Genomic DNA, 25,016 nt, shown 5'->3' on the forward strand with positions numbered 1-25,016 from the left:
TCATGTCGCAAATAATAACAGTTTATTAATTATTCTTAGTTTGTATATAAAATCTTCAATCAGTTCTACATTTCACAGACACTTTCATTTAATCGAAATGCTTTCCATTTTAAGAATGAATTCTGACAAATTTAAAAAAGAGTAGTCATTTGCACGATTTCCGTATAAACGAAAGCAAAACCACACAAGGGGGGAAATTCTTCTTCAACATTTCCCTAGAGTCACTGGGGAGTAGGGACTCTCTTCTTTAGACGCTTCACGCACCCCTTTTAGTGCCAAGCACACGCTGATAGTTGACCGCATTCACTAAAAAATGCCTCAATAAGAAAACAAAAACTTGTCGAGTGCAACCTGAAATAACGACACCAGATCATAATAACTGGAAATATTTAATACGCTTGATAATGCAAATAAACCACATCTGACTTATGTAAGGTAGTCATAAATATGCAAAAGTTGTTTTGTTTTTCATTCTATGACTGAAGCATTTGTACATAAATAACCAGGCAAATAAGCTGCAAGTGTGCTGTGTCTGCACATTCGGAACACGTCATATTTTTAATATCATCACTGGAACATAGGCATAACCCAAGGTTTAAGAAGTACAGATTTCCTGTTTTAAAAATCCTATGTATTATATAATTTATTTTCTTTACAGATTACATAAAATATACACAAGGCATGGATTTGTCAAAGCACACTGGCCAAATTAAATGGATTTCTCCGCCCACCACATGATGATGTCAGTGATGATCACGGGTCAAATTATGGCTTTGAAGGAGCTGAAAATCAGCTGCATCCTTTTCCTCCAGGGATGAGATAAAAATGGCCGCTAATGTGTGGAAAAACGAGCTGCTTTGGTCGTCAGTCTGAGATGTTACAGCGAGTGAGAGGGTCGTCATTTTCACGTTTCTTGGGTTATATTCTTGTGCTGAAAGTTTTCTTTCCTGACTGAACGGCGCAGTAATAACTTTTCAGTCAAGTGCTAATTAGTATCAGATGCTGGAAATCACACAGAAGCCCTCTTTTTCTGTGAGTTGGAGAGATTATTTCCTTTTCTGAATAACAGCTTTTTTTAAAGGATTCTTTGGTCGTGAGTTGAGATTGGCGGTCTTAGAATGTGATGTGTTCACTGTGACAGTCACTGTGACCAATGACAGCCGAGGACAAGGTTCTGGCAAGTCCACCTGCCAATTTACGCCCACCAGCCAGCTCTCCTCTATCATCCAGAGAGAGCGAAGACATACACGTGCTTCCTCCGAGACACGTGAAGCCACCCAGCAGCATCTTTTCAAACTGCTGCTCAGGGCAGCGCAAGACACTTGGAGTAAAGTGCTATCTACCTTCTTCTACATACATGAACTCGTAGATGCCCATGATTATCAGCTATCTCTGTGGAGAGAGGAGAGGAGAGGGAGTCGTAGCAGCACTCGCACTCTGAGATTTTTATAAAGACTTTCTCACAACGACACAACTTTGTCATCGGCTGTCATCTTTGGTCGCACTGAACGGCACTAAAGTGGCTGTTGGTGAGCTTACATGCGCTAACTCACAACCAAAGAACTCTTTTAGATTGTTGTGGGCTGAAAATCGTACAGCGTAAAGCCAGACAGCAAGTTGACCTGTTGGCCATGACCTGATCATCTCTATTTTTTTTTACTACAAAACGCAAAAGACCAGTACAGCGTTCAGAAAGGGGTGGGCAGGTTCGTGATCATTGTCAATGGGTACGTTGTGTGAGCTGGATAGACTTTCTAAATCCTGTCTGATTATTCAACACGTTTCTACCCAGTCACTCGTGGCATGTCTTGGCCTGACTGATTTCATCTTCCATCGCAAAAAATGCAAAAGTGCCAGCCGGGGTTTTCTTAAACGAGAGCTGTCTGGAATTGCACACACTTTTGGTTCTTTTAAAGATCCAACAAAGCTCCCTGAGCCAAAATAGTTTCCATGAAAAACATTTTTTTTTGCCACTGCTAAACATGGAAGTTGAAGGGAAATTCCATCTCTGCCTTCCTGAGGCAACCAGAGAGTCAGTCGAAGAAGGGGAAGACCTCCACAGACCTCTGGTTTTGGCACGTGAGAATCTGTGCCGTGCATGAATGGTCAGGATTGGTGTAGATGTGGTGCGTGTAAATGGCAAGCCTTCTGTTTCAGCACCATCGTCAGCACACTACACTGTGGTAGGAGGGGAATAAAAGACAGAGAAAACGTGTTACAAAGAAATGACGTCTAGTTCCATTTTATTCTTTAAACAGAGAGAAGACGAGAAACAGAGACGGATGTCATCTAGAATTAAATGCGATTAAAAGAACTTTATCATTAAAAATGTATACAACAGTATGAGCACAATTTGAATATGAACAATATCACACGTTTTCATTATTGACAGCATCTGATTCTTTTGTTTTTTACACCAAAGGCATTTGGGTTTGAGACCGAAAGATGAATACGATACGACAGATCAGAATTTCAGCTTTCATTTCCTCATATTTACATCTAGATGTGTTCAACAATACATTCTGATCTATCGTCTCATATTCATCCTTTCATCTCAAACCCAAATGTCTTCAATGTAAAGCAAAAACAATAGAATTGGCCTTTCTGTTCCAATACTTTTAGAGAGATGACTGTAGATATCGACATCATAGTAGCACTCTATAAATACTGGATAATTATGCCCTTTATAATTGCCTGGACACGGTAGGGGCGCCATTTCTTTTTTGGAATCGTGCCTTTTTCTACCGTTTTTGATTTAGCTGGGGAGAAAGGGAAGATGTTGTAGCTTTCGTTTGTTTTTATTTGGAATAGGGAAGACACTTTTAAAAATCACAGTTAGCTATCTTTTGTTTATTATTTTGCAGATACTTGCTCCGAAGTTAATTCTCCAACAGCTTTTGTAGATTTTTCAATACATTTTCCATCAAAATGACAAACTCTGCTGTCTGGTCTCTCTAAGTATTATTATTCCTCTCTTCCAAGCGCTTGTTTAGAGATGAACAAAAAGGGTTGTAATAGTTATTGGGATGAAATACACTTGGGCTGCGATCACTGCACTTGGACGTGTGATCTACAGGGTGTCCCAAAAGTCTCCATACATAGGGGAAATTAATACATCAAAGAAGAACGTATAGAAATCATTCTCATGGCTGGATCGGGAAGCTCTCGCGAGGTTGCGATGGACTTTAAAAGGAAACATAACAAACAAGCACATCACACTTATTGTCAAAAGTACTGACAAATTCAAAAGACTGGTAGTGTTGCGGACCAACCGAACAGCGGACGTCCACGAACGCACAACCAACATGGTGCTGGCAAACACAGTCCCTGACGTATGGAGACATTTGGGACACCCTGTATATATTATAAACAGTCCAAAATACATATGCCATATACAGTATAGAAACTTACGAAGCAATACAGGAATACAATTTAGTTTTAAGAAATGGAGCCAAGATTCTGGAGTAAATACCTGTAGTTTCTCTAATCTTGGCCATCCTTTGGCATCCTTCGCGTCCCATGCTGGACTCTGTACCAGGCGTTGCATGGTGCTTTCGTAAAAATGCAGGATCTAAAGTCTGATGGGCGAGTTTGCGATGCGGACTTTGACTGTAGTTTTTTTCTTCTGCGTTAGGGTATCCGAGGCCTTTCAGAGAAGATTCAGTGATCAGGTGGATGTTCTCGGCAGTGCAGAGTGGTGAATCCATGGGCGTCACGCAGCTGCTGCTTCCTGTACTGCACCCCGCATCGATGGAGGAGCACTGCGAGCTCTGCAGGGAATGAATTCCTTCGCTCTGGAGTGAGGACATCCTCTTCGGCAAGTGGTACTCGTACAACCGCGTCACCTCCTTCTCAGATGCCGGTACCTTACTTTGCTGTTCTTGTGTGGCTTGTTCAATTAAGAAAGCTTCTTCTGCAGCTGAGCGAGTGTTCAGGTCCATCAGAGATCCTCTGAGATTACTTTGAGCTATGGTATTAGAGCTGCCACACTTTAGTGTCTTAGAGTAAACGTGCTCCTCTGCTTTACAGTTCAGGATCTGATCTGATCGTGCGTTCTGAAACGGAAAAGGTGTCCTTTGAAGGTCAAACCCTGTGTGAAGAGGTTCTCTTGAATTAACATTGTTGTATCTCCCAACAACGTCCTCTACGTTAGAGCCAATGGCCTTTATTTGCGTCGATTCGTTTTTGCTAGCAATTCCCAATCTGGAGTCTCCCTGGTCGACTTTTCCTTGTCTCTTGCCCATCATGGCGTCCATGTGCATTTTGTTGAAGTAATCAGACAGCGATTTGGTCTCCATTGTTTCAGGCTCCATCTCAAAGTGGTCTGAATGGAGGGCCTGACATGAAGCTACAGCTGTGGACTTCAGTTCTTCGTCCTGGTTTCTAGACGTGGCCCTCAAACGGAACTCTGTTTTCTCTGCGTCCAGCGTCTGATATCCTTCAGCGGTGGCCACAAACATTTTCAGTGGATTGTCTGAGAGTTTCTGAGCTGCTGTTAGCTCTGAGCTCTCTGTCATTTCGGAGGAATTAGTCTCGTTTCCAGAATCTGAAGCAGACTCTGGACTATAGGTTCGAGATATTTCTACACCTGTGTGTCACAGAAAGATAAACGTTTTAGCCAACATTTCACAGTTTTTTAAAAATGGTATGATCATCTAAAATCGTCACGGTTTCACGGCCATTTAAAAATACACAAGCACGTGGAAAAACATGCATTTACAACATCCCTCCATCCATCCAGCTTCCATACCGCTTATCCTACACAGGGTCATGGGGAGCCTGGAGCCGATCCCAGCGGACTTGGGGCACAAGGCGGGGGACACCCTGAATGGGGTGCAAGCCCATGGCAGGGCACAATCGCACACATTCACACACTATGGACAATTTGGACACGCCAATCAGCCTACAACACGTCTTTGGACTGGGGGAGGAAACCGGAGTACCCGGAGGAAACCCCAGAGTGCAGGGAGAACCCCTTTTAACCTCCAACCATGGAGATGCAAGGCAAACCACTAATCCACCGTGCCCCCTGCATTTACAATATAACACTGGTGTTGTCTTTAAAATGGTCATTTTCTACATTTTGTTCCTTTTTTTGTGGGTGGAGTATCTCAAGGCCAAATTTCTAATCTTGTTTCACATCCCAGTCTGTGACATAAACAGAAAGAGCTCATCCTTTACCAAGCTTAAATTGTTGGTGTAGACACTCACCACTTTTCTAGTAATATATAAAGCTGAACATATTACCATGGGAGTGCCATGCTTTTAATTATTGCTCTTCACTTTGCCGTTTTATTTACACCATGGTGTGACCAGGACTAGACTATACACACCAAATATGGATGTAGTATGACATGTTCTAGCAGTGTAACATAAAACATTTGCTTTGTTTGAGAAAAAACAGAACCCAGCTTCATGTGTATCTAAGACTCACATACTTTTAGTAAAACACTGAATAAAGATATTTAAACAAAGTGGAAGGATTATCGTTAGATTCAACACCTGTGCCGAACCGTGAAACCGTGACATCATAACAAGCCTTCACACCATATGAGTCATTTCGGACATATTTTAAATCTTTTATTTGTACAAAAAACAAATGACAAAGACAACGAAACCAACGAATGTGTTTACAACATAAACAATGGAACAAAATAAACAAATGATTCAGCAAAAAAAAGCAACATCTCAAAACTAAACAATGAGTTCTCTTACATGTTTAATGAAAATAAATATATGAAACAATATGGAAATCTAGGTGAGGGGATGAAGCGTACATTTAAAAAATGAACAAAAATCAATGGCTGGAAGACTTCATCAATGGATGAATGTTACAATGGAGTAAGAACCTGAATTATTGTCAGATTGTGGGTGGGACTGATCTTCAGAGGCTGCCAAAGCTTCTAGCGCTTGCAAAGTGGAAACGACAGCATCATCCAACACTTCCTGTGTTCCTCTGTCCGCGTTCATCGGCACAGAGTCGATTAGTGACACCGGGATGTCCAAGTTTCTTTTCTCCCTCATTTGTTCTCCTTGGTGCTCGTCTTCATCTGAGCTGTCCCTGAATCCTGGTGGTGGAGCAGCTATGGCCAGGTTTAGCGACTGCAAAAGCACGTCGTTGTCTTCGACATCGTTTCCCTCTGGTGGCGGTGGAAGAGATGTCAGGTCGATGATATCGTCGCTTGATTCCGACAGGGAAAGCAGTGACAGAGCTCTTTCTCGAGAATCCGCCATCGCCATCACTGACATGTCATCCTCACAACTGATGTCGTCTTCGTCCTCGGCATCATCAGTGGTTTCAGCGTAGCAGATGTCATGCAGGAGCGGCTCCTCGATTCCTTCAGTGGTACCAAAGATTTTACCATCGCCGTAGACCATGTGATTCCCATACTGGAATCCATCCATATCCAAACAAGAATCCAAGGGTTTATAATCATCCTGATGCAAATAAAGTGGCCGTTGGTCGTCCAAAGCCTCCGGAATGTCCTCCCTCAACCTTTGGTACCCCAAATGCTGAGGATTCACGCCATCCAATGGAGCGTCTCCAAATATAAAAGACACCTTGGCGCTCTTGGGTGAATCGTCAGACTTGCCCCTGAAAAAGGGCTGCGTGTGGGCATGGGTTTGCATACAGGTGCCCCTGCTCGCCCGATGCGCTTGGTGGAGCTCAGTAATATACATTGGGGTAGAGTCTGGATCTGACAGCCTGCCACTATAGTCCTCGCACCCAGTATAGGAACCGTAGTTCCACTCAATCGCTTGAAAGTTGTGCTTTTCCCGGGAATCATGGCCTAAAAAGAGAGGTGGCACAGCAGTCAATGCCAGAAAAGATATGGACAAATATTAAAGAATGTTTTCAGTTTTTAAACACCTTCATGAAAACATGCATCCATATCTATCCACCCTTACCAGATGTGCTGTTGGCCATGTTAAAGATGGAGCGCCGTGAATCCACCAGCAGTCTGTAGTAACCCGCAGTAAGACATGCCAGATTCATTGCATCACTGGACTCCATTATTAGTGTGATGGGCTGAGAAAACAACAACATCTAAATGTAGTTTGAAAGCAGAATAAATTACCAATACCAGTAGAAATATTTGACAAAAAAAAAAAACCAGCAGCACATGCAGCGCCACATTGATATTCATCTTCTATACGTCTATTTCTAACATGTCAGTGCACCAAAGAACTGCACCAATCTCCCCTTTCTAACACAAATAAAACCCTCATATATTCATGCAACTCCAGTCCAGCACAGTGTGGAAAAGCATGAAACCATCGAAATTCAAAAGATATTTAGAGACAGAACACTCAAGCCATAAAGGCAAGCCTGTCAAAAGAAAGCTGGACACGTCTCAAAAAAATGATCAAACACGTGTGCACGGTTCACTAGCAAACACTTTTACATCGTATAAAATCGCTCATCCCAAAGCAAAATGTAAAGAGACCCACACAGTTCCAGAGGATCTTGTTTAATCTGCTGCAGTCCACATGACCAGAGAGTTCCTCTGCGAATCTGACACAAATCCCGAGTTTTAAAGAATGAAATTCAGATTCTCAGAGGAACCCAGATCTCCGGTAACACTGTACGGTGGAGAATACGGGATAAGTTTGAGGACATAAAGCAGCAGACTGTAATACGCATTAAACCACTTCATCCATTCAACCACCTAACCAAACACCTCCTAATCCATCAATCCATCCATCTAAAGAAACACCTCCTTATCCATCAATCCATCCATCTAACCAAACACCTCCTTATCCATCAATCCATCCATCTAACCAAATACCTCCTTATCCATCAATCCATCCATCTAACCAAACACCTCCTTATCCATCAATCCAGCCATCCATCTATCTAAACACCTCCCCATCCATTCATTCGTCCATCCATCTAACCAAATACCTCCCCACCCATCTAACCAAACACCTCCCCATCCATCTACCTATCCAAACACCTCCCCATCCATCCATCTATCCAAACATCTCCCCATCCATCCATTCATCCATCCAAACACATTCCCATCATCAAGCCATCCATCTACCTATCCAAACACCTCTCCATCCATCCATCTATCATCACAACTTCACACCCATTACATGACCCTCATGACCTTATCAAAACATCCCAATCCATCCATTCATCCTTCCTACTGTATTAATCATCCATCCCTCCATCAATTCATCCAACCAAACACCATCCTATCCATTCATCCAGCCTTCCATCCATCCCTCCACCCATCTATCTATGCAAACACCTTCCCATCCATGCATTCATCCATCCATCCATCCATCCATCCATTTTACCTTCACATCGAGCACGTGGAGCTCTACTCTGACGTTCCTCTCATCCTCTGTGTACATCTCGATGCGGTTAACGTGGCTGAAGTCAGCCAGCAGGGCCACCATGTTGGTTTTGGTGTTGATGACGTGGCTAATTCCATGTCGTGGCCCAACCAGAAGTGTCACCTCTGTGTGTTTCTCTGCTTGCTAATGGCATGTCATAAACACACACACACACACACACACACACACAGTCTATAGTTGTACTTCTATTTAAATAAGATTTCAATATTCCGGCATGCTAAACAACAGATGTTTCAATTCTAAGTATAATACTATTAAATAAGAAATGCTGAAATGAGTTTAAAACAGTTCTTTACATTTGAACCTGAGAAAGTTCTGTTTGCAGCGAAGAAATTTTTTTGTATTTTTATCTTTTATGCACACACTCACAAGCAGTGTGGACTTAAACACTCTTCCTCCATACAGTCTCAGGTCACTGAGATACTTCAGGTAGTGGACTTTGGCCTGCAGCGCCGTCAACTGCAATCAATCAATTCAATTCAATCAGTCAATCAGTCAATTCAATCTAAACATATACATACAATAAAACGAGTCCACTACTCAAAATGTATTGCCTAATTTAGGGTTTGTTAAGCACCTTAAATGACATTTTTGTACAAAATTGCCCTGCTTTAAGGAAAATTGTGTTAAACGTGCACAATATAATATAAAATATAATATAAAAACATTTAAACTGAAATTTGCAATTGGAAATAAACCATTTACATTAGGTCAACAAATGTTTACATACGATAGAAATATTATTATTATTATTACTTACCTACTCTGATCTATCACTAGGGGTCAGTATACAGCATATTTAAAGATTTGCGGATCCCACTGTACAGGGCAAGTGTGCATGCTTACCTTTTTTCCAGGAGGCACCAGGTTCTGATTCGTTTTCAGAATGTGTGCTATGGCCTTCTTGATGTTTTTCTCTTTCATGCTGGACAGAACCGCTGGAGGAAGAAACAGAGCCAACCCCCACTCTTTCCTGCAGACAACGAGAGAAATGTGTTTCTGTCGGTGTTCTGTAGACAACTATGTGCGGGGATACATTTAATTAGTCCTATGACCAATGTGCTAAGTCCTTTTCACTGACTCTTTAAAAAAATTATTTCTTTATCATTAATAAAAACATTAATACTGAGTAAGGCGAGTCAGAAATTGGTGTTGGAAAGCCTTGGAAAGACTTTGACCAGCTGCCAGCTAGCTACAGTATAGATATATACTGTGTGTATATGTGTATATATAGTTATATATAACCAGAGCTTGTGTTTTAGCTCGCTAAGTAACATTAGCTAACTATACTGAGCTCTGTTCGACATTGATTGCACATAGGAGGTTCTTATAATGCTTTTGAAACACTGAGCACAAAACAAGATCAGCAACAGATAATTATATCTCTGAAGCAGTTAATATTTTGGCCACACCCCTAAACAGAATACTAACAGACTACATCGCATAGTAGTACACTAGTGGTGTCACCACTATTTAGGCATACTGGGCCATGTTTAGAATTAACAAAAGTTCAATATGTATGTTACTCGTATGCAGAGGCAGGTTATGGAGCTGCTTAAGTTAATTTTCTTATAAATCTCCACAGAATTTTGCAATACCTAGATGCCATTCAAGAGTACTGGCAGGAAGAGTCTTCACACAATTAAATGAAATTCAATGAATAACGGACCTGCAACACTCCATATATTAGTTCCATCAATGTGGTAGAACTGGTACGAGACCCAGGAACGTCGGTGTACAACAGGGGCAATCAGCTGCAAGGGTTTACACCAGGAGATGAAGTACTAGTTTACTAAATTATTCACATGGCAAGTGGCAAATGTCAAAGGTCTTGGGAGGTGAGGAGGAGTCCCACAGTGACTGGATCAGTCCCCTGATACTTGTCCCCAAGAAAGACGGGGTGGTCCAGTTCTGTGTGGACTAAAGAAAACGTCAATGCTATGTCTAAATTTGCAAAATGTCCAATGCCAAACCGTCCAAGCGACTGGGCGAACACTGGAGTTGACTAAGGGCTTACTGGCAGATTCCCCTGACTGCTGTGACCGTTGGATTTGTTCAGGGCTTCTGCCATGTTTCATTTACAAACCGTCATGGTGCATACACCACTGCCTGTCTCACCAGATGCAAAACCGGAGAGCTGTCTCGGAGCTGGGCAGAGCTAACATCAAACCCTAGAAGTGTGCAATTGCAACGGTAAAGTACACTATCTTGGCTTTTTCATGGTTCAAGGGCAAGTGCAACCCCAAATTGACTTCAACTTATGGATGGATGGACAGATTGACAATGGATATTGCAGAAAGGGACAGATAGATACCCAAACAAGTAAGTTTAGAACCACTTACTCAATGTATTTGAGGGAGACTTTCTGAGTTTGTTTGGTGCTGATTGTGAGAATGTACATCTGAAGAGCAGCAAGACGAAGAGCTGTGTCATATTTCAGCTCTGAACCGAAACGCTCCTGAACAACATCCTTACAGCTCTGAAAAAGAGAGAGAGTGAGAGAGAATAACAAAGACAAAAGATTATTTTAATTTAACAACCTCTTAGACCCTTGTACCAACCTACCAGACCCCTGCTCCACCTCCAACCTCTTAGACCCTTGTACCAACTTCCCAGATCCATGCTCCACCTCCAACCACCCAGACCTCTGCTCCACCTCCAACCTCTTAGACCCTTGTACCAACCCCCAGACCCCTGCTCCACCTACAAAGTCCCAGATCCCTGTAACAACTTCCCAGAACCCTGCTCCACTTCCAACTTCCCACAACCCTGCTCCACCTCCAATCTCCCAGACCACTGATCTACCACCCAACCTCTTAGACCCTTCTACCAATTTTCTCAGATCTCTGCTTGGCCTCCAACCGCCTCCACATCCCGGACCATCCAGGCCCCTGATCCATGAGCAACCTAACCGACCTCTGCTCCACCTCCACCCTCCTCCCAAACTCCTGTACCAACCTTTCAGACCCCTACACAAACCTCCGAATCCCCTGCCCCACCTCTGATCCCCCAGAGCCTTACACTTCATCTGACCTCCTTATTTATTCTGTGTTTGTAGCTCTTCAATCCAAGTTTATTTTTTGATTGCAATATTTAATTTTTAAAAAACTTGCACCTTGTAAGCCAGGTTAGTCTCTTAGTTAAAATAATCTTATTATCATGGCTCACATTCGTTGCAGTTACCTGCACATAGAGATACTCAAAGGTCACAGGGTCATGACGGAGAAGATCCACTGGATCCCTTGGTACAAAAGCAATGCGAAATAAACACCTCATCTTGTGCGAGCCAGGTTGTTGAGTCACCTGGAACAAAATTATTATATACACACAAATTATTTTCTTTCCAAACTGTTATAACAACATATATATCATCTGAATCTTAACACAGTAATAATTGTTGAATAACAGCTGATACTGACTTTGTGTTATGCAGTCAATAACCATAATGTTTTTGCAGTCAATAAACATATTATTTGGGGGGGACAATCATTTTAAAACCATAAAACAATGATATAGCACTGTAAAACTTTTTTTTAATTAGACAATGCTCAAATTTTAGAGATTTTGTGAAATGTTATTAGCTTCCTCGCCAGGTGTTTAGTATTCAAAATAAAAAAAAAAAAATCTGTGGTTACGTCCTGAACAACTTCTTATAAATCTAAAGAAAATAGAATACTATTATAGCTAGGAGGGATATATGGTGTGTGGTTTGGGATGCAGCGATGAAGAAACTGAAACACACTTTCCATGTCTTAATCATCTTTTATAACACATTTGGATTATTTTAAACTTTCTAGTTATTCCATCTAAATTATTTACTAGTTCAAATTTAACATTCGAGGCATACCCGACTTAGCATGTCTTGCTCGTGCAGGAGAACCAACTTTGTGTTGGAATTTTCCATCTTCTGCTCCAACATCAGAGAAAAATGTTCAATGCTTTTAATAGACAGCTTCTCTTGCAGCGTCTGTAGGACGTCCTACCAAAATGCAAAAAAGATGAATATAACAACGTTAATTAGCTGATGCGTTTTAATCAACTTGAGGTAAATCCATTGTTTATTTCTGAGAGAAATCATTGTATGGAACTAAACCCTCTGAATACACTGTTTTCTTCAGGGTTTTATCCAATCATGTATTAAATTCAGAAGATAATACATCACAACCCTCACAGTGTTAACTGTCGCTCTCTGTTAGCCTTCTGAACATGCACAATGAACCAGTTCTCAATAGTAGATTTACATTTTTGCAATCATTACAGCACCGTTCCCATGATACAAGCTGCTTAGCCTAATTGGTATTTTCATCGTTAATGGAGATTTTAATGAACAAGATTTAAATACCTTAATTGAGGTGTTGCTGTCAAACTTGAATGATTTCGTCTGGCCATTTTCAAGGTAGACTTTCAGAACATTTGGCATGAAGAGAAGCGAATTATCCTTCACCGTTTCCTGAAATCAGAGTTAGCAAAATCTACCCTTTAATATCATCATACGTGTATAATGCAATTTTAAAAAGAATCAGATCCGCAATTACAGTTATGACAGTATATCAGTAGGGCTGTGTGAGTGTTGTGTAACAGTAAATAGAAATGGGAAGCTTAGTTGAAACAGTGTGTTTGTTTGTTTTTTACTTACAGGAATTTGACCGTTAACGATGACCTCTTCGGCAAATCTAACTTTTACCGGGTTTGATTTCAGCTTTGCCTTTTTGGCGGCACTCATGAAGGCAGATTTGGGCGACTGGAGAAAACAGAATTAAAATTAAAACATTTAAATATATATACGGTATCTCACAAAAGTGAGTACACCCCTCACATTTGTGTAAATATTTGATGATATCTTTTCTTCTGACAACACTGAAGAAATGACACTGTGCTACAGTGTAAAGTAGTGAGTGTACAGCTTGTGTAACAGTGTAAATTTGCCGTCCCCTCAAAATAACTCAACACACAGACATTAATGTCTAAACCGCTGGCAACAAAAGTGAGTACACCCCTAAGTGAAAATGTACAAATTGGGCCCAAAGTGTCAATATTTTGTGTGTCCACCATTATTTTCCAGCACTGCCTTAACCCTCTTGGGCATGGAGTCCACCAGAGCTTCACAGGTTCCACTGGAGTCCTCTTCCACTCCTACATGACGACATCACGGAGCTGGTGGATGTTAGAGACCTTGTGCTCCTCCACCTTCCGTTTGAGGATGCCCCACAGATGCTCAATAGGGTTTAGGTCTGGAGACATGCTTGGCCAGTCCATCACCTTCACCCTCAGCTTCTTTAGCAAGGCAGTGGCCGTCTTGGAGGTGTATTTGGGGTCGTTATCATGCTGGAATACTGCGTACTGATCATGCTCATCAGTATGCCACACATGCTTGACACCATCTGAACCAAATAAGTTTATCTTGGTCTCATCAGACCACAGGACATGGTTCCAGTAATCCATGTCCTTAGTCTGCTTGTCTTCAGCAAACTGTTTGCGGGATTTCTTGTGCATCATGTTTAGAAGAGGCTTCCTTCTGGGACGACAGCCATGCAGACCAGTTTGATGCAGTGTGCGGCGTATGGTCTGAGCACTGACAGGCTGACCCCCCACCCCTTCAACCTCTGCAGCAATGCTGGCAGCACTCATACGTCTATTTCCCAAACACAACCTCTGGATATGACGCTGAGCACGTGCACTCAACTTCTTTGGTCGACCATGGCAAGGTCTGTTCTGAGTGTAACCTGTCCTGTTAAACCGCTGTATGGTCTTGGCCATCGTGCTGCAGCTCAGTGTCAGGGTCTTGGCAATCTTCTTATAGCCTAGGCCATCTTTATGTAGAGCAACAATTCTTTTTTCAGATCCTCAGAGAGTTCTTTGCCATGAGGTGCCATGTTGAACTTCCAGTGACCAGTATGAGGGAGTGTGAGAGCGATGACACCAAATTTAACACACCTGCTCCCCATTCACAGCTGAGACGTTGTAACACTAACAAGTCACATGACAGCGGGGAGGGAACATGGCTAATTGGGCCAAATTTGGACATTTTCACTTAGGGGTGTACTCACTTTTGTTGCCAGCGGTTTAGACATTAATGTCTGTGTGTTGAGTTATTTTGAGGGGACAGCAAATTTACACTGTTACACAAGTTGTACACTCACTACTTTACACTGTAGCACAGTGTCATTTCTTCAGTGTTGTCACATGAAAAGATATCATCAAATATTTACAATAATGTGAGGGGTGTACTCACTTTTGTTAGATACTGTATATATACTGTATATACTGAAGAACATAATTAGGAAATTTGGAAAGGCGCATGTCTGGGATCTTTATTCTAGAAAATGAAACGCACTTACAGGGTACGGCTGGATGACCGTCAATACGATGGCCTCCTTACAACTCCTAAAGCAGAGAAGAAAATAAATGGTGAAAATGTTCAGACGTGTGTACAGCGGAACTGTGCGAATGTCTGAATGAACTGTCTCTCACTAGGAAGAACTAAATGGACAGTTTGTAATGTTTCAAAACAGCTGTAATAATCCTTTTAGTCTTTTTGAAATATTAATTAAAAAAAAGAAAGATTTGCAATACTATCATGCAATCCAGATTTCTTCAAAAAATTCGATATGATTTCACTGTTCTGTAGCATTTTTAAGGTTAAGGTACTGGGGTGTTACTGCATAAAAACATCTCCGGATACACCGCCCATAAAACATCACAGGCACGATGGTGGTGTGTTTCTGAAACAATTCTGTGACCTATTTATTGTGCTAGATCAGAAAATATCTCAAATCAGATCTGAGAGGAACAGCGCTAGTACAGATACTCTGTGTGTCTACACACGAGCAAGATGCATTTTGTAAGAAGTTGTATTTGTGTATTTCACGCTGTGTTACAGTACCTGACCAGGTCAATCACTCGCTCTCTAGGAGCACCGCTGACTGGTTCATCGTTAATCATAATGATTTCATCTCCAGGAAACAGTTTCCCCTCTGATGGACCTCCTGTGGTTGACATGAAACCTTTGACAGTCTGTTCCATACATATGAAGAAACTTTTTCGTGTTCGGCTCGGTCTCTCTAATGTGCATGAGGAAACGGTGACTATTACCTGGAGTGACAGAACGGACTACAACAGGTTTTTCACTTCCTGCCACGAAGCCGAAGCCTAAAACTGGGTCTCGTCTCATTTCAACTTTCCGAGGCGCTAACTTGTCGCCCTCCAGCCCAAGACGCACTTCCTCCAGAGAACTCGGCTGGGAGATGTGACTGAGAGAGAGAGCGAGGGATAGACAGAGAGAGACAGAGAGACAGACAGACAGGTCTCTCAGACACTGCTTTATTGAACTTTTCATCCATTTACACTCGTTTGTCCTATTAAATAATTGTAAATTAATAAAAGTTTAAAAAAGGATGCTAATGCATGCCTTCAATGTTTTAGATAAACAAATCACAAAGAAGCACAAGTAAAAAGGAACTGGACTCATAGACTGCCCAGGTTCTCTAACATCACATAGATCTGCTTCCACAAAGACTAGAACCCTGTATTGTAACTCCACACGGCTGCTGTGAGCACTGACAGAACCGACACCTTGTCTGTTTTCCACGAAGCCAATATACTGACATGTCTGTCACAGCATGAGAACATTATCAACCGCTCGCTGTACTTTCAACACTTTTTTTTCAAATCAGACACCCAGATATATTTCCGTGTGTCCGGTGCCCCAGTGGTCTGAAACGCTGTGAAAGCTTCTAAACTGCAGTTCAATCTCTGGCTTGTTCAATTCTGACCTTTTAAAAATAAATAAATAAATAAATAACAGGCCAATATTGGGATCATCTCATTTGGGGATTGATTCATTCTAGAATCATCTCATTTTAGGTTTGAGTTGCTTTTGGATTAACTCTTTTTTTGGGATCATCACATTTTGGGGTTGGCTCTTTTTATTATCGACAATTTTTGGAATCATTTTGGGATTGTCTAATTTCAGGACTGACTCCGGGATCATCAGTTTTTGGGATTGTCTCATTTTGGGCTCGACTCTTTTTCGTTTTGACTCGTTTTGGGTTTGACTCTTTGGGATCGACTCTTTTTGAGGTTGACTCTTTGGGATTGACTCGTTTTGGGATTGACTCTTTGGGATTGACTTTGGGTTCGACTCTTTTTCATGTTGACTCATTCTGGGGTTGACTCTTTGGGATTGACTCTTTTTGGGATGACCATTTTTGTTTTGACTGTTTTTAGGAGCAACCATTTTTAGAATTGTCTCATTTTGGGATCATCTAATTTTTTGATTAAAAATCAAATCATCTCATTTTGGGTTTGATTTTTTGGGGGAGATTATCTCATTTTGAGAGTTGTCTTATTTCGGAATCAACTCCATTTGGTATTGTCCAATTTTGGGATTGACTCTTTCTGGGGTCAACAGTTTTTGGGATTGTCTCATTTTGGGATCATCTCTTTTTGGTGTTGACTCTTTTGGGGGTTGACTTTTTGGGATCAACTAATTCGTTGGGGTTGACTTTTTTTGGTGTTGACTCTTTTGGGATAATCTCTTTTTAGAATTGACTCTTTCTAGGTTCAACAATTTTTGGGATATAATCATTTTGGGATGGCCTCTTTCTTGGGATCGTCTCTGTGTTTTTTCCCATCATACACCATAGCAATTTGGCAACATTATTTTTTTTTTAAATAATGTTTTTTAATCCATTTTTATTCTCACTTAATGTTGTGGAACAAGTTAGTTCCTGTTCTCACTTATGTTGTAGCAGCTATAAACATTCGTAGCTTCACCATCCTCTCTTTTTTGTTTTGAAATAAGACAAATTAGTAAACACACTCCGGCCAATCATCATCAGGACTTTAACAGCGCTGTGGTATAATGTATAGTACTGTTTAGAATTGGTATAAAATGGGCGTTTATGGTCATTTACTCTCAGTGAAAGCAAAAACATTCAACAGCCCCAAGATTCTGTGATTTCATAGACACAAACACAATGTAAGCTATGCCTTTTAATTTTTTCCAAATGTTTTAATCAATACAAAACCCATACAAAACTAAACGTCTGCATTATGGACGTGTCGATACAAAATGTCTCTTGGTATTAAAACTCGTCCCTGTTTTGTTGCTCTGCTCTTTCTTCCTTCTCTCCATATTGTTCACTAATTAGAGCAGTAGCTGTGTTCAAATCACCGCCGGCTCCTGACACATGCGGCACCCCACGCCGAAGGCCTACAATTATTCTATCACATGAGGGAGCGAGGACTGAGCTAGTCCTCAAATCACCACAGCTCAACATACACACGATTACAGAAGCAAAAACCCACAGACGTCTTCCTCAGGTCCGTTACACCATCATCTAACAGCACATAACATCACACAGGGAATACAGTAAAGATACAAATCAGTCATATACCGCAGGAAGTGTTTCTGAACCTCAACATCACCTACTGTTTCCATGGAGTGTCACCACAGACAGACAGGCAGACAGGCAGACAGACAGACAGAGACAAAAACAGAGAGACAGACACAGAAAAAAACAGAATGACACACACTGGAGACAGGATACAACTGTCTATATGTTGGTGTGCATTGGCATGGCCACCTGCTAAACAGGCCACGCCCACCTTCACATATGTTCACTGAAATGGCTGTCATTAGAGTCATCAGGACTACAAAGCCACACAGCGTAGCATTCGGTAACAGCTTAATCAGATACATTAGCATTGTTGTACCGCGAGTCCACTGCCTCACTGCTCGTCTTTTGATGACTGATGAAGTAAAAACAGTTCTTGGTAGCCACTCGGCACTGCGTTACGTGACACGAAACGGAGCTGAAACGACGGAAGGCCTTGTTTTAAAGACTGTAATTTCAGATCAGCCCTCGCCCACACGCTGTCTTTCACGCCAAACGCAGATTACGGGTCTCTTCAGGCTTCCTACAAGCAAAGCAGTCGGAGCAGCGCTCAGCGTGAACAATACACCCGACTAGCACCGTTTAACACAAAGCAGGTTTCACACTGGGAGAGTTTTATGATTATTACTCGTCACGCCGTACCAGATCCCAGTGAAATCACGGCCGAAGTCTAGAACAGACAAAAAAACCTTGAGCTTGTGGTTTTGTTTAAGTTTCACCATCCCCGCTATTGTATTTGTAGCTGGGTTGTGAGCTTGCTGTGCTCCTATTGGTGGATTTTAGATGAGCATCGTAGCAGCGGCGCTCACACTCATGACCAAAGGATTCTTTTACGACATGCAAAACCAGGAATAAAAATAAAACAGATAAAAACTCAAAAGATGAGCAATGATATGAGATCATCGAAAAAAGTGGCAACCAATCACACAGCTGTAGAGAGAGTGAGAGAGAGTGAGACACCAGATCACGTCATTGTCGTGTAAACATGTCATTTCCATCCGACTCACTCGATGAAGCAGTCACGCTCGTCTCTACTGGACACCGTGTCCCATCCGTCTACAGGCCCGTGAGACGAAGACGTCCATCCGCCCGAGGCTTTGGTCCTGTGGCTGAAAAGAGTAAACATAAGGGGAAGGGTGTGAGGTGCGAGTTCTGATCCCAGGACCACCAGAGATCTGACGCGAGTGTGTGTTTAGTAGTTACCATGATGCTAAGAAGTGGTTAAATGTTTTTGTTTGTTAAGTGTTGCTCGAGTGGAGCATCGACGAAACTGTAAAGTGAAGCAGCGGCCATTTTGAACTACTTTACTCATATAATTAAACATTTAAATACGGATTTATTTATACACAGTGTCACCTTACACACTGCACCCTCGTTCCACACACACACACACACACACACACACACACACACACACACACACTTAGACATGTGTGTGTATAGAGGTAAATATTTACCAGAATGAAAAACGTCATTTCTATTCTTTTTTTTTTTTTGAACAGAGAAGAGTAAATAAAAAATGAATTCTCCTGTATACCAAAACTCAGCAATGCACCTTCATACTTTTACTTTTAATAGACGGATATTTTTATTTCATTTTATTTTAATTCCTTACTTTTATTTTACATAGTAACAGCTTACATTAATAGATCGCATAATATTACATAGAGTAATGCGTATATAAGAACAGATTTATGATAAATATATAGACATAGCTGAGACAATGGCTTTATATATAAATATTAAAAAGCGTTATTTAGATTATAAACAGAATAATTCCTAGAATAAAGAAAGCAATATATAGATGTAATACTGGACAGTTAGTATGTGTTTAATGCCAGTAATTAGCACAGTTGGTTAACATATTCTCTGTAGGATAAGCTAAGTTCCAGATGACGTGACTCACCGTTTGAAATGACGCATTGTTCGGACAGCACGCGGGTTGCGCTGAGTTCATTTTCCTCTACAGATGTTTGTGTATTGTATTTTAATCCTCGGAGTGGGCGCATCAGTGCTGTAACGCCGTGTCTGTGGCGCACAGTGAAACTGAACACGCTCCACAGTCATTAATAAATGACGTAGCGTGTGGAGGAATGTGCGCTGAACAATTAATGACCAGCGTAACCCTTCCCTTTCAACTGTTAGTCTGGCTACAGGCCACTCCTACAAACCCACAGTCGTCTGGGTACGACATGTCAATGGCTTTATTCTGACTGAAACAGTGTAGTTATGCCTCTGTTGGCCCCACCCACTAGTTTAATCTCACACTCTGATTGGCTGATGTTCATCCCTGTTCTCTTTACTCATCCTCCATCTGATCATGCGACACAATTTAGTGGCAATGTTCTGCTCTATGCTCTAATTGGATTCTATGTTAAAAGCACTATGCCCAGATTGGATTCTGTTTTGACAGCTCTGTGCTCTGATTGGATTCAATGTGAACAGCTCTATGATCAGATTGGATTCTATGTGAACAGCTCTATGCTCTAATCGAATTCTATGTTAACAGCTCTATGCCCAGAGTGGATTCTCTATTAACAGCTCCTTGTTCAGATGGGATTCTATGTTAGCAGCTCTATACCTGGATTGGATTATGCTTTGACAGATCTATGCTCTTATTGGATTCTATGTTAACAGATCTATGCTCAGATTAGATTCTATGTTAATAGCTCTATGCTTGGATTGGATTCTAGGGTAACAGCTCTATACTTGGATTGAATTCCTATCTTAACAGTTCTATGCTCAGATTGGATCCTATGTTAACAGCTCTATGCCCAGATTGGATTCTATGTTAACAGCTCTATACTTGGATTGGATTATGCTTTGACAGATCTATGCTCTGATTGGATTCTATGTTAACAGTTCCAGGCTCAGATTGGATTCTGCTTTAACTTCCCTATATTTTTTCTTTCTGTTGTTTTTCTGATTCTATGTTAACAGATATATGCTCTGATTGGATTTTATATTAACAGCTCTATACTTGGATTGGATTATGCTTTGACAGATCTATGCGCTTATTGAATTCTATGTTAACAGCTCTATGCCCAGATTAGATTCTATGTTAACAGCTCTATGCTCAGATTGGATACTATATTAACAGCTCTATGCCCAGATTGGATTCAATGTTAACAGCTCTATGCCCAGATTAGATTCTATGTTAACAGCTCTATACTTGGATTGGATTATGTTTGACAGATCTATGCTCAGATTGGATTCTATGTTAACAGCTCATGGCTATGTTAAATTGCACTATGTGCACTCTGTTCAGCTGTTACTGACCTCGACTTTCCATTTTTACAGCATACCTTTTTTTTGCACTATTCCTGAAATGGAAACATTTGCATAGCACTATAGCTGTGTGCTAGTCTCATGCTTGCCTTACTGTCACATTTATTTACAGCACATTGGGAGAAACAGAGCAGTGTGCACACGAAGTAACGTCCACCCCAAATAGCTAAAATAGTTGAATGTATCCTTCGCAGAGAGGAAGAAATAAACCTATATGGTGTCATATATCGAAGATCAACTGAATATAATGCTCTATTTGTTTGTAGTGAACGCAAACTTTTGGACTATTATTGCATTTTCTCCGATCGGATGTTTTTGAAGCAAAAGGGCCTCAATAAAAGCCTTATTGATCACTAAAGGTGACCTGGCTGGTGATTGGTGTCAGTGAACAGGATTAATTTCCCCTCCACTCTTGGGCACTGCTGTGTTAAATTATTAAAAAGCGCAAAGTGATACACGCTCTCCAGTGGAAGTGTCGGTACACTAAGGCTGAGTTCTGTGTGCTTTGTATAGGCAAAGTAATTACATAGAATGCATTGTATCAGAAATTAAAAATTAAACAAGGCCACATACAGCCAGTCCAAAAAAAATCTGAATATAACACCAAAAATTACTGCAAGAAATTAGAAGGCTAAGGACTGATATTGTAAGTTATATTAAGTTATGTAGTTATTAATCTCAACACGTGTTTACGTAGCAATCCAGGAATCATACAAAACAGGTGAACACAATGTGATAACAAGCCAATGACAGGACAGCCGTGCTTCACATGCAACAAGCGTGGGACCTAAAATCAAGAAGCTATTCTACACATTTATGGTTAGTTTCTTACTTTCTTGGAAAATCTCTCAGTTATTGTAAATGCTAAACAACAACAACAACAACAACAACAACAATACAAACCCTGTGATTTCCTTTCAGAATAAAATAGGATCGTCAAATCAAATGAAAGTGTTTTTAGATTAACATGGCTCTCGTGTGAGTGAAATGTTGTCCAGAAGCGGTGTTGTACACGTCTGTATGATTTACATATTACATATGAACAATTTAAATATTAATCTTTATGATTAACACATAATCATCAATGGCATCCAAGATTTATTTTGTCATGAAAGTAAATGTAAACGTCTTTTTGGTCGTTTTCCTATTTTACCCACAATGCCGTTCAACTACATGCTGCTAGTGGTGTAGTGGGAATTATACTGCAATAGATTGTACTCGGAACTTCACCTCGGAATTCCAAGTCGGGAAAAGTTTAGTGTAATGTAATTCTGCTGTTTTCAGTCCAAATTTATAACGCGGTAGTACCACTGTAACAGGATTTTTATGAGTAAAGCTGAACAACACAGTTGACCTGCATTATCATTTCTCCTCAGAAATTTTGCATGGAAATAATTCAGAGACTAGGCATACAAAGATGATTTTGCTCTGTGCAGCCATGTTTTATTTTTCTGAGCCAAAGCACTGGAATGCTTTTTGAAAGGAATTCTGGAAAATCGACTTCCGAGTACAATGGATTGCAGCATTCGCCCTCGCTTCATCTCTACATTCACCCTCGCTTCGTCTCTACATTCACCCTCGCTTCGTCTCTACACTCGCCCTCGCTACATCTCTACACTCGCCCTCGCTTCGTCTCTACACCCACCCTCGCTACGTCTCTACACTCGCCCTCGCTTCGTCTCTACATTCACCCTCGCTTCATCTCTACCTAAAGAGATCGACACAGCGGCGCTTTAGTCCTTTAGTCCATCCAGCTCTTTCACCTCAAACAGATCAGCTGTTAAACCTTCAACTTCCATGCTAAGACTGCCGCCATCACACTCATCGTCTCGTAGATCGCTGACTAGCCAAGCCGAGTCTCTGCGCCGTGGACTTTCAGTCTAGCGTTTACATCAACATCTCCACTACTTCTCATTGACATGATTAAATGATAAATTGATAAACTGTTAACTTGTTTAAGATTTTTGTTTTTATGATGCTGTCGAAGGTCACATGACAATGCTAACATGGCGGATGTAGTATGTCGGGGATTCTACTCATAATACAAACTGATACTGATTAGTACGTACTGATTCAACGGCAATGCAGTACGTCCCGTCACAGTACGCGATTTCGTACGCGATTTCGTATGTCTCCTGTCACGGCGGACAACTGCTAACTTCTCACGGAAAATATAGCACCTGCGAACAAACTAGCACGAGACGCGCTAAGCACATATTTTCACAGATATTTCAGATTGCACACATTTAATGTGTTTAAAGCTGGAATTTCAATGTAAATGTTTCCCAAAGGCCTGTGTGGTTGTTGTTTTTGTGAATGTTTGGTCGAGTTCATCCTGTATGTCCGTTATTTCCGTGAAGTGATATTTGTAAATGCAGCTGTTCTGTAATCTCTGGAGCGGCGCGTGCGGTGAAAATAAATAAATAAATAAATAAATAAATAAATAAATAGGGGTAAAAAGGCGGGAAGGGTGAGGTGACGTACCCGAGCTGCACGCGCACTGAGGTGAGGTGAGGTGAGTCACTGTATATGTGGAGACTCCTCTCTTCTCTTCTCTTGTTTTCTCTTCCAACGTTTCCGTTTGAAATTCCTGTCAGATTGCTAACAGGTCGGTATTCACAAACACCTCACCGTCCTGTGACAGTCTAACAACAGCCAGGTGTACCGCAGGTACGCGCTGATTAAACACGGGCCTGTTTTTACACCGAGTGAGGAGGAAATTAAACGCGTCGAGTTTTTTGTTTTGTTTTTTTTTGAAGACGCACTGAAAGAAAAAAAACCCAACGAATTTAAGACCACCACTACACACAACGAATATATGTTTTTCTTCATCTCTCTCTCTCTATCTCTCCATCTGCCTCGCTATATCGCCGGAAAATGGCGGACTCACCCTGACAGTTTGGGCATCCTGACGAAGCTGAACACGTCCATCAGGTCCGCCGTTCACTCAGCTCCCACAGTCACGCGCGGATAACCGAGGAGTAACGGACGCGCTGACGGGGGAAACTGACTGAGAGTGCGCGAGGACCGCGGTGGTCTAAAAATCTGCCCCGGCGCGGTGTTATTACCCCCAGACGACATTTTCTCACGGCTTTTACTGCCGCTAAACTGCCAACATGTCAGCATCGGTGCCATCACGGCGCCCGGGCATGATGCAGGGGGAGGATGGAGAGAGAGAGAGAGGGAGAGAGAGAGAGGGATGGGGGATGGAGAAAGAGAGAGAGGGGGATGGGGGATGGAGAAAGAGAGAGAGGGATGGAGAGAGAGAGAGAGAGAGTGATGGGATGGAGAAAGAGAGGGATGGAGAGATAGTGATGGGGGATGGAGAAAGAGAGAGGGATGGGGATTGAGAGAGAAAGAGAGAGTGATGGGATGGAGAAAGAGAGAGAGGGATGGGTGATGGAGAGAGTGAGAAAGAGAGAGAGAGAGGGATATGGTGAGAGGGATGGGTGATAGAGAGAGAGTGAGAAAGAGAGAGAGGGATATGGTGAGTGAGGGATGGGGGATTCAGATAGAGAGAGAGAGATGGAGAGGTGCTCGAGCTCTTCATGTGAGAGGGGGATGAGAGAAGAAGAAGGGATGCAGAACAGAAGGCAGCGTGGGAGGACAGAGAGAGAAGGAGGAGTGATGGAGAGACAGCATGTCCGTAATGAATCACTTCAATGATTCGATTCTCTAGAATAACTCCTTGGGGTTCGTTTGATTCGAACTATGTTTGATTCATTTGAATCGAATCATGGATGATTTAATTCGCTTCTGACTCATTTATTTTGTTAATCTCACAAATCATGAAATGTGTTATTCGTTTATCTGGATCTGTACACGTTCTGATTGATGATTTGTCCTAAAAATATCAAAGTGCCATATCATTTATTTGATTCATGCTGAAATTCCTATAGTAACTAGATATAAGGTGTCTTTGATTCTTTCACATTATGCTTTAGACACTTGATTCCTTTGTTT

General features: G+C 41.5%; 1 protein-coding gene across 2 annotated transcripts; it reads right to left on the reverse strand.

Moving 5' to 3' along the window:
* On the reverse strand, positions 1 to 25,016 carry frmpd4 (FERM and PDZ domain containing 4). 2 transcript variants are annotated; one of them, XM_017470675.3, is made up of 17 exons: positions 23,944 to 25,016; positions 18,773 to 18,874; positions 15,460 to 15,617; positions 15,251 to 15,353; positions 14,706 to 14,751; positions 13,004 to 13,108; positions 12,710 to 12,817; positions 12,215 to 12,346; positions 11,551 to 11,670; positions 10,710 to 10,846; positions 9,214 to 9,340; positions 8,737 to 8,826; positions 8,308 to 8,490; positions 6,910 to 7,030; positions 5,850 to 6,791; positions 3,473 to 4,588; positions 1 to 2,178 (listed from the first exon to the last, which is right to left on the reverse strand). In XM_017470675.3, the coding sequence occupies exons 1-17, from the start codon at positions 23,982 to 23,984 to the stop codon at positions 2,174 to 2,176; spliced, it is 3,636 nt and encodes a 1,211-aa protein (XP_017326164.2). In that variant the 5' UTR covers positions 23,985 to 25,016; the 3' UTR covers positions 1 to 2,173. The 2 variants fall into 2 exon arrangements, with proteins under 2 accessions (XP_017326164.2, XP_053536601.1); XM_053680626.1 differs by lacking the exon at positions 23,944 to 25,016 and adding an exon at positions 19,672 to 19,804.

Source organism: Ictalurus punctatus, chromosome 6 (genome assembly GCF_001660625.3).
Source record: "Ictalurus punctatus breed USDA103 chromosome 6, Coco_2.0, whole genome shotgun sequence".
Taxonomy (NCBI): Eukaryota; Metazoa; Chordata; class Actinopteri; order Siluriformes; family Ictaluridae; genus Ictalurus; species Ictalurus punctatus.

Coding starts and splice junctions, on each gene's coding strand:
- frmpd4 (XM_017470675.3), bottom strand. CDS start 23,984: ATGGACGTGTTCAGCTTCGTCAGGATGCCCAAACTGTCAGG. Junction 9,341..10,709: donor GTCTCCCTCAAATACATTGA/GTAAGTGGTTCT, acceptor CGTTGTCTGCAG/GAAAGAGTGGGGGTTGGCTC. Junction 8,827..9,213: donor TGGTGCCTCCTGGAAAAAAG/GTAAGCATGCAC, acceptor GATTGATTGCAG/TTGACGGCGCTGCAGGCCAA.